This window comes from Salmo trutta, chromosome 9 (genome assembly GCF_901001165.1).
Source record: "Salmo trutta chromosome 9, fSalTru1.1, whole genome shotgun sequence".
Lineage (NCBI taxonomy): Eukaryota > Metazoa > Chordata > Actinopteri > Salmoniformes > Salmonidae > Salmo > Salmo trutta.
Window position 1 is genome coordinate 42,072,118 of NC_042965.1, and position 10,389 is coordinate 42,082,506.

The 10,389-nt window shown below is 44.4% G+C and overlaps 1 protein-coding gene across 1 annotated transcript; it reads left to right on the top strand.

Annotated features, from left to right (window-relative positions):
* Nucleotides 1-301: 301 nt before the first annotated feature.
* On the top strand, nucleotides 302-1,809 carry LOC115200598 (C-X-C motif chemokine 11-1-like). Its single transcript, XM_029763773.1, has 4 exons — nucleotides 302-533; nucleotides 734-860; nucleotides 1,113-1,205; nucleotides 1,457-1,809. Exons 1-4 carry the CDS (start codon nucleotides 464-466, stop codon nucleotides 1,467-1,469), a joined length of 303 nt encoding a protein of 100 aa, XP_029619633.1. The 5' UTR covers nucleotides 302-463; the 3' UTR covers nucleotides 1,470-1,809.
* Nucleotides 1,810-10,389: the final 8,580 nt, after the last annotated feature.

Below are 10,389 nucleotides of genomic sequence, written 5' to 3' on the forward strand. Positions count from 1 at the left end.
CACTATATAGGGAATAGGGCTCTGGTCAACAATAGTGCAATATATAGGGAATAGGGCTCTGGTCAACAGTAGTGCACTATATAGGGAATTGGGTTCTGGTCTAAAGTAGTGCACTATATAGGGAATAGGGCCCTGGTCAACAGTAGTGCACTTTATAGGGAATAGGGTGCCATTTGGGATGGAAAAGGAAAGACAGATTGTATCATCTCTCTGCCTTAAACACCCCTCAAATTTCACTGTCAGAGAGAGTGTTTCTGGGAAATGGGAAATGCTGTGTGAAAGGAGAAGCAGGGAAAACCCCTCTTTCTCTCTCTCCCCTTCTCATTGGATGACTGTCAGAGAAAGGGTGGGGCTTAATATAAATACAGTATAAATACAAGCCAAGCTCTCCTCCATTCACAACATCCATCACTTGACTGAGCTGTCCATCCAGACTCTTAAAGAAACTGAAGAAGCAGTATCCATGACCAACACCATGACATCAACAGTCCTCATCAGCTTCCTGGCCTGTCTGCTCCTGGTCAATGTTGAAGGTAACATCTATGAAATATCTTGAATTATATTTCTAATATCGTTGGCTTCTTTATTAGAAATCTGTAGCATATGAAACGACTTGCAAAGCCAGGGAGAAGTGTAGTAAAATATTAAGTTGGATTTCTGACAGAAGAGTTTAGATCTTAGCTGCAATAATGCCATAACCAAACATGTCATAACCTTTTCTTGTCATCCCCAGGCCAGGTTGGTCATTCTAAAGCTCGGTGCCAGTGTCTGAATGGAATGGTGAACCACGTTAAACCTGTTCTCATTGAGAAGCTCGAAGTGTACACCTCCAGCCACTCCTGCCGGAACATGGAGATCATGTAAGAAATCTGTCTGTCTGTCTGTCTGTCTGTCTGTCTGTCTGTCTGTCTGTCTGTCTGTCTGTCTGTCTGTCTGTCTGTACTATATTAATATCAGTGTATATTGTGACTAGCTTAGTAGATGGACACAATGGGAAATGTTTCTATTTATTTGTACACCTGCTATTCAGATAATATTATTTCTCTCTATCCTCAGTTGAAAGTTGTGATGGATAACTTCTAACAGTAGTCTCTCTCTCCTTGTATATTCAGTGTCACTCTGAAGAACGGAAAAGGGATGAAGTGTCTGAATCCAGAGGCTCCATTTGCCAAGAAAACTATTGCGAAAATAATGAAAAACCAAAGGTGAGGACTTCGTATGCAGACTTCATTACAACTTCAATACACAGTAACTGATCCATACGCATTATTCTCAACAGAGCAATACTCACATCACTATATCAGTATTATATTAGTACATCAGTATTATATCAGTACATTGGTATTATATCAGTAATATGTATATTACTATATGTACATTATACATTTATTAATGATATATGTGTTAATGATATATGTACTAATGATATATGGATAATGATTGTTTTTCCTTTCAGGAGTGTGCAGTAAAATTAACGACACCAGTTCAGGTGAGAACTTGATGGAGAGAGAGCTATTCCTGAGGAATGCAAAGAAGACTGCCTGAAAACTGCCTGAAGACAGCCTGAAGACTGCCTAAATATATGTTTACACTGTTGAATGGTACTTAGAAAGTTGTTTTTTATATTTACAAAGTCAGTATCTGTTACACAATATGACTTACTAGTTGAGAGACATTTCTAATATTTCCAATGGAAAAAATAAAAAGCATGTAAATATGTAAATATACTTTTTTATTATGTAATGTCAAGAATATATGTATGTATTTTTCAGGTTTTCTATCAAATTAATAAAGAAGCATTTGACTCTACTTGTTGCTCTATTTTTCCTCTTTTCCTGGAAATTGAACTCAGGTACTGTCACGGTTGTCGTAAGGAGAAGCGGACCAAAGTGCAGCGTGTGTGTTGTTCCACATTTTATTTACACTGTGAAACTATGCAATACCTAAATAAACTGAATGAAAAAAATAACAAACCGTGACGCAGAGGTGAAACATATACTGACTCATAGATAATCTCCCACAAACCCAGGTGGAAAAAAACCCTACTTAAGTATGATCTCCAATTAGAGACAACGAGGACCAGCTGCCTCTAATTGGCGATCATCCCAAACAAAACCAACATAGAAATACAAAACTCGAACATGAATATAGAAAACATAGAAAAACACCCCATGTCACGATCTGACCTACTCTACCATAGAAAATAACATCTTACTATGGTCAGGACGTGACAGGTACATCCTGTTTCCAATGATCACCCTTGAGATATTTCGACAACTTGACTGTCCACCTGTGGTAAATTCAATTGATTGGACATGATTTGGAAAGACACACACCTGTCTATATAAGCTCCCACAGTTGACAGCGCATGTCAGAGCAAAAACTAAGCCGTAGAGCTCCGAGACACGATCGTGTCATGCGCCCATCAAGAAACTGACTGTAAGAACTACCAAATCCCCTCCAGTCACCCAAATCATAGACTGTTCTCTCTCTACAATCTCACAGCAAGCGGTTCCCGGAGCGCCAAGTCTAGGACCAAAAGGCTCCTTAACAGCTTCTACCCCCGAAGCTGTTAAACCTGCTGAACAACTATTCAAATGGCCACCCTGACAATCTACATTGTTTTTACACTGCTGCTACTCACTGTTTATTATCTATGCATAGTTACATTACAAATTACCTCGACTATCCTGTACCTCGCACATTGACTCGGTACCGGTACCCCCTGTAGAGTGGGGGGAAAAAGTATTTGATCCCCTGCTGATTTTGTAAGTTTGCCCACTTACAAAGAAATGATCAGTCTATAATTTTAATAGTAGGTTTATTTGAACAGTGAGAGACAGAATAACAACAAAAAATCCTGAAAAACACATGTAAAAAATGTTATAAAATTATTTGCACTTTAATGAGGGAAATAAGTATTTGACCCCTCTGCAAAACATGACTTAGTACTTGGTGGCAAAACCCTTCTTGGCAAACACAGAGGTCAGACGTTTCTTGTAGTTGGCCACCAGGTTTGCACACATCTCAGGAGGGATTTTGTCCCGTTCCTCTTTGCAGATCTTCTCCAAGTCATTAAGGTTTCGAGGCTGACGTTTGGCAACTCGAACCTTCAGCTCACACCACAGATTTACTATGGGATTAAGGTCTGGAGACTGGCTAAGCCACTCCAGGACCTTAATGTGCTTCTTCTTGAGCCACTCCTTTGTTGCCTTGGCCGTGTGTTTTGGGTCATTGTCATGCTGGAATACCCATCCACGACCCATTTTCAATGCCCTGGCTGAGGGAAGGAGGTTCTCACCCAAGATTTGACGGTACATGGCCCCGTCCATCGTCCCTTTCATGCGGTGAAGTTGTCCTGTCCCCTTAGCAGAAAAACACCCCCAAAGCATAATGTTTCCACCTCCATGTTTGACGGTGGAGATGGTGTTCTTGGGGTCATAGGCAGCATTCCTCCTCCTCCAAACACGGCGAGTTGAGTTGATGTCAAAGAGCTCCATTTTGGTCTCATCTGACCACAACACTTTCCCCAGTTGTCCTCTGAGTCATTCAGGTGTTCATTGGCAGACTTCAGACGAGCCTGTATATGTATTCTTGAGCAGGGGGACCTTGCGGGCGCTGCAGGATTTCAGTTCTTCACGGCGTAGTGTGTTACCAATTGTTTTCTTGGTGACTATGGTCCCAGCTGCCTTGAGATCATTGACAAGATCCTCCCGTGTAGTTCTGGGCTGATTCCTCACCGTTCTCATGATCATTGCAACTCCACGAGGTGAGATCTTGCATGGAGCCCCAGGCCGAGGGATATTGACAGTTCTTTTGTGTTTCTTCCATTTGCGAATAATCACACCAACTGTTGCTGCTTGGCGATGGTCTTGTAGCCCATTCCAGCCTTGTGTAGGTCTACAATCTTGTCCCTGACATCCTTGGAGAGCTCTTTGGTCTTGGCCATGGTGGAGAGTTTGGAATCTGATTGATTGATTGCTTCTGTGGACAGGTGTCTTTTTTACAGGTTACAAGCTGCGGTTAGGAGCACTCCCTTTAAGAGTGTTCTCTGAATCTCAGCTCGTTACCTGTATAAAAGACACCTAGGAGCCAGAAATCTTTCTGATTGAGAGGGGGTCAAATACTTATTTCCCTCAATAAAATGCAAATTAATTTCTAACATTTTTAGCATGCGTTTTTCTGGATATTTTTGTTGTTATTCTGCCTCTCACTGTTCAAATAAACCTACCATTCAAATTATAGACTGATCCTTTCGTTGTCAGTGGGCAAACGTACAAAATCAGCAGGGGATCAAATACTTTTTTCCCTCACTGTATATAGCCTCCACATTTACTCGGTACCGGTAGCCCCAGTATATAGCCTCCACATTGACTCGGTACCGGTAGCCCCAGTATACAGCCTCCACATTGACTCGGTACCGGTAGCCCCAGTATATAGCCTCCACATTGACTCGGTACCGGTAGCCCCAGTATACAGCCTCCACATTGACTCGATACCGGTAGCCCCAGTATATAGCCTCCACATTGACTCGGTACCGGTAGCCCCAGTATATAGCCTCCACATTGACTCGGTACCGGTAGCCCCAGTATATAGCCTCCACATTGACTCGGTACCGGTAGCCCCAGTATATAGCCTCCACATTGACTCGGTACCGGTAGCCCCAGTATATAGCCTCCACATTGACTCGGTACCGGTAGCCGCAGTATGTAGCCTCCACATTGACTCGGAACCGGTAGCCCCAGTATGTAGCCTCCACATTGACTCGGTACCGGTCGCCCCAGTATATAGCCTCAACATTGACTCGGAACCGGTAGCCCCAATATATAGCCTCCACATTGACTCGGTATCGGTAGCCCCAGTATATAGCCTCCACATTGACTCGGTACCGGTTGCCCCAGTATATAACCTCCACATTGACTCGGTACCGGTAGCCGCAGTATGTAGCCTCCACATTGACTCGGAACCGGTAGCCCCAGTATGTAGCCTCCACATTGACTCGGTACCGGTCGCCCCAGTATATAGCCTCAACATTGACTCGGAACCGGTAGCCCCAATATATAGCCTCCACATTGACTCGGTATCGGTAGCCCCAGTATATAGCCTCCACATTGACTCGGTACCGGTTGCCCCAGTATATAACCTCGTTATTGTTATGTAGATGTATTGTGTTACTTTTTGATTAATTTGATTTTTTTTAAACTTTTGTCATTTTCTTAAGTCTTTCTTAAAACTGCCTTTTTGGTCAAGGGCTTGTTAGTAAGCATTCGGATCATGTGACAAATACAATTTGATTTGATTTGAGATAGATAATGATTTGAAAAACTGTATCGCTGAGTGGGATGAGGCAAAGGGAAAAGCAAATAAGTTTGACAACACAGCAGACTGGCAAACAGAGTCAATTGAGAAATTACGTAACTAAAATAAAGAAAATAATAAACTATACTATGGAACATAGATAAATAATATGAAGAATGATAATAAAAAACTCTTGAGTACTTTAAATTCAATTCCAGGGAAAAAAGCAAACTCCATCCTTCATTGAGGCAGATGGCTTGTTCATAACAAAACCCTTTGATATTGCCAACCACTTTAATATCTTTGTTGTTGACAAGATTAGCAAACGTAGGTATGACATGCAAACAACAAATGCTGAGCCTTCATATTCGTGCATAATGTACCAAATAATGAAATACAAGCACTGTAGATTTGAGTTCCACAAAGTGGGTATGGAAGAGGTGACATTTGTTTTTGCTATCTATGCATAAGGACAAACCACCTGGTACCAACAACCTTGATGGTAAATTGCTGAGGTTGGTGGCAGAATACATTTTGACTCCTGTTTGCCTCATCTTCAATTGAAGGTTAGAAGACGGTGTGCCCTCAGACATGGAGGGAGTCAAAGGTCATTCAGCTACCCAAGAACAGCAGAGCACCATTTAATGGTTCAAACAGCCGACCAATCAGCCTGTTACAAATGCTTAGCAAACTTTTGGAAAAAATTGTGTTTGATCAAATACAAACGTTTTTTGACAGAAAACAAATTAACAACAGACTTTCAGCATGCTTATAGGGAAGGGCACTCAACATCCTTGGCACTGACACAAATGACTGATGATTGGCTTAAAGAAATTGATGGTAAGAAGATTGTGGGAGCTGTTTTGTTAGACTTTGTCACGCCTGCTCCCGCTCTCCCTCCCTGTCCAGCACTACGCATTCCTGCCACCATCATTACGCACACCTGCTTCCCTCGTCACGTGCATCAGCGATTCATTGCACTCACCTGGACTTTACCTCCCCTATATCTGTCTGTTCCCCAGCTCTGTTCACCGCATCTGCATTAATTGTCGTATGTCGTTGTGTTAACCGGTTCTGACGCTGTTCCTGTCCTGTTCCATGTCGGTGCAAAATTAAATGTTCACTCTCCGTACCTGCTTCTCTACTCCAGTGTTGGTTCTTACAGACTTCAGTGCAGCTTTTGATGTCATTGATCATAATCTATTGCTGAAAAAACGTAGGTGTCATAAGCTTCGTCTTCTGATAAGGAGAAATCAGTATCGGACCAATACGCAGCAGATTGAGTGCTCATATTTACTTTTAATTTGTAAAGTGAACACGAAAAAACAATAAACAAAGAACGACAGTTTCGCAGGCTATACACAGCATTGCAAAAACAATCTCCCACAAAGGGACAGGTGGAAAACAGGCTCCCTAAGTATGACTCTCAATCAGAAACAACGATGTACAGCTGTTCCTGATTGAGAGCCACACCAGGCCAACAAAGAAATACACAACATAGAAACCCTAGAAAGAACATAAACCAAAAACCCCGGAACTCATAAATCCAACACCCCTCTACATACACACACACCCCGAACCATATAAAACAAATACCCCTCTACCTAAAAACATAGCCCAAACCACATGAAACAAACACCCCCTGCCACGTCCTGACCAAACTATAATAACATATAACCCCTATTACTGGTCAGGATGTGACAGTACCCCCCCCAAAGGTGCAGACCCCGGAAGCACCTCACACAAATAACCAAAAATAACCCCCCAAAAATAAATCCCAAATCTAAAGGGAGGGAAGGGAGGGTGGCTGCCGTCGCCGACGACTCCTGTGCTACACCCCCCCCCCCCAAACCTGGCTTAGGCTCAGGCCTTAATCCCCTACCGGACCAAACCACCCCCACTGCATACCTCTGCCTGAGGCCAGTCATTGAAGATCCTGGACTGGGCTCTGGGAGCTCTAGACCGTAGGGCGACTCTCTCGGTTCCGCACTGTAGGCAGACTCTCTCGGTTCCAGACTGTAGGCAGACTCACTCGGTTCCGCACTGTAGGCAGACTCACTCGGTTCCAGACTGTAGGCCGTCTCACTCGGTGCCGGACTGTAGGCCGTCTCACTCGGTGCCGGACTGTAGGCGCCTCACTCGGTGCCGGACAGTAGGCCGTCTCACTCGGTGCCGGACTAGACACTGTTGCCGGATACTCTGGACGAGGTACTGTTGCCGGACACTCTGGACGAAGTACTGTTGCCGGACACTCTGGACGAGGTACTGTTGCCGGACACTCTGGACGAGGTACTGTTGCCGGACACTCTGGACGAGGTACTGTTGCCGGACACTCTGGACGAGGTACTGTTGCCGGACACTCTGGACTGGGACTGGGCTGACGCACTGGAAGCCTAATGTGTGGGGCTGGTAGTGGAGGTACCAGACTGGGGAAACGCACCAAAGGGCTAGTGCGAGGAGCAGGAACAGGCCGAGTTGGACTGGGCTGACACACTGGAAGCCTGGTGCGTGGTGCTGATTTAGGAGACGCCAGACTACACACCTCAGGGTCAGCACGAGAAGTAGGAACTGGATACACCGGGACATGGGTAAGCACTGGAGGTCTGTAGCACACCTCTTGCACAACCCGTCCTGGCTGGATGGAAATAGCAGTCCTGCACAAGCGGAGTGCTGGTACAGGGCAAACTGGGCTGTGCAGAGGCCTGATGGTTGCCGTGCGTAGAGCAGGCGTAGGGTAGCCTGGGCCTAGGAGGCGCACTCAGATGCGTTGTGCAGGCATCCTCCTTCCAGGCTGGATGCCTACTCTAGCACGGCACTTGCGAGGGACTGGGATCGCTCGCACCGGACTGTGTGTGCGCATAGGCGAGATCGTGCGCACTTCCGCATACTCCGGCGCTCTCCCCTCCAGTTGCTTCCCATAATAAGCACGGGGAGTTGGCTTGCGGCTGAATCCTGGCTTCGCCAAACTACCCTTGTGCCCCCCCAAAAAAAATTATTGGGTGTGCCTCTCGTGCTTCCCCTTCGGCGCGTACAAGGCTTCATACCAGCGCCGCTCCGCCCTGGCTGCCTCTATCTCCTCCGGTGGGCGTCGATATTCCCCAGCTTGGTGCCAAGGTCCAGCCCCGTCAAGAATTTCCTCCCATGTCCATGATTCTACTGGGCACTGTTGCTGCTCCCTTCTCCGCTGCCTGGTCCGTGGTTGGTGGGAGATTCTGTCATAAGCTTCGTCTTCTGATAAAGAGAAATCAGTATCGGACCAATACGCAGCAGATTGAGTGCTCATATTTACTTTTAATTTGTAAACTGAACACAAAAAAACAATAAACAAAGAACGACAGTTTCGCAGGCTATACACAGCAGTGCAAAAACAATCTCCCACAAAGGGACAGGTGGAAAACAGGCTCCCTAAGTATGACTCTCAATCAGAAACAGCGATGCACAGCTGTTCCTGATTGAGAGCCACACCAGGCCAACAAAGAAATACACAAAATAGAAACCCTAGAATACAAAACAAGAACATAAACCAAAAACCCCGGAACACATAAATCCAACACCCCTCTACATACACACACACCCCGAACCATATAAAACAAATACCCCTCTACCTAAAAAAAAAGCCCAAACCACATGAAACAAACACCCCCTGCCACGTCCTGACCAAACTATAATAACAAATAACCCCTATTACTGGCCAGGACGTGACAGTAGGTGTTATGGATTTGCATCGTCTACCTTATTATGGACTGAGAGTTACCTATCTCATACAACACAGAGTTACCTATCTAATAGAACACAGAGGGTTTTTGTTAATGGAAGGCTCTCTCATGCAAATTCCGTTGAGTGTGGTGTACCGCAGGGCAGCCGGCTAGGGCTATTATTGTTTTCTGTTTTTACAAATGACCTTCCAATGACCTTGAATAAAGCCTGTGTGTCTATGTACACTGATGACTCAACAGTATACACGTCGGCTACAACAGTAAAATTAATAACAGATACACTTAACATAGAGCTCCAGTCAGTTTTAGAATGGTTAACTAGCAATAGGTTGGTGCTACATATTAAATAAAACTGAAAGTATATTTTTTGGGACAAATGACTCACTCAATGCTAAACATTGTTAAGATCTATTATTAATCTGGGTCAAACGTTTCAGGTAGCCTTCCACAAGCTTCCCACAATAAGTTGGGTGAAATTTGAAGCATTTCTCCTAAAAGAGCTGGTGTAACTGAGTCAGGTTTGTAGGCCTCCTTGCTCGCACATGCTTTTTCAGTTCTGCTCACAGATTTTCTATGGGATTGAGGTCAGTACTTTGTGATGGCCACTCCAATACCTTGACTTTGTTGTCCTTAAGCCATTTTGCCACAACTTTGGAAGTATGCTTGGGGTCATTGTCCAGTTGGAAGACTCATTTGCGACCAAGCTTTAACTTCCTGACTGATGTCTTGAGATGTTGCTTCAATATATCTACATAATTTTCCTCCCTCATGATGCCATCTATTTTGTGAAGTGCACCAGTCCCTCCTACAGCAAAGCACCCCCACAACATGATGATGCCACCCCTGTGCTTCACGGTTGGGATGGTGTTCTTCAGCTTGCAAGCCTCCCCCTTTTTCCTCCAAACATATCAATGGTCATTATGGCCAAACAGTTCTATTTTTGTTTCATCAGACCAGAGGACATTTCTCCAAAAAGTACGATCTTTGTCCCCATGTGCAGTTGCAAACCATAGTCGGGATTTTTTTATGCCGGTTTTGGAGCAGTGGCTTCTTCCTTGCTGAGCGGCCTTTCAGGTTATGTCGATATAGGACTCGTTTTACTGTGGATATAGATACTTTTGTACCCCTGTCCTCCAGCATCTTCACAAGGTCCTTTGCTGTTGTTCTGGGATCCTAAATGACCTAACACAGGGAATGTTTACTAGGATTAAATGTCAGGAATTGTGAAAAACTGAGTTTAAATGTACTTGGCTAAGGTGTATGTAAACTTCCGACATTAACTGTAGTATTGTTCTATGGTAAAAATAAAGAAAAACACCTGAATGAGTAGGTGTGTTCAAACTTTTGACTGGTAATAACTACTCATTTAAGGGTT

Bases quoted from the DNA above. Each gene is read 5' to 3' on its own strand.
- LOC115200598 (XM_029763773.1), top strand. From the start codon at position 464: ATGACCAACACCATGACATCAACAGTCCTCATCAGCTTCCTGGCCTGT. The intron at 534-733 runs GTAACATCTATG...TGTCATCCCCAG, and splicing joins GCTCCTGGTCAATGTTGAAG to GCCAGGTTGGTCATTCTAAA. The intron at 861-1,112 runs GTAAGAAATCTG...TTGTATATTCAG, and splicing joins TGCCGGAACATGGAGATCAT to TGTCACTCTGAAGAACGGAA.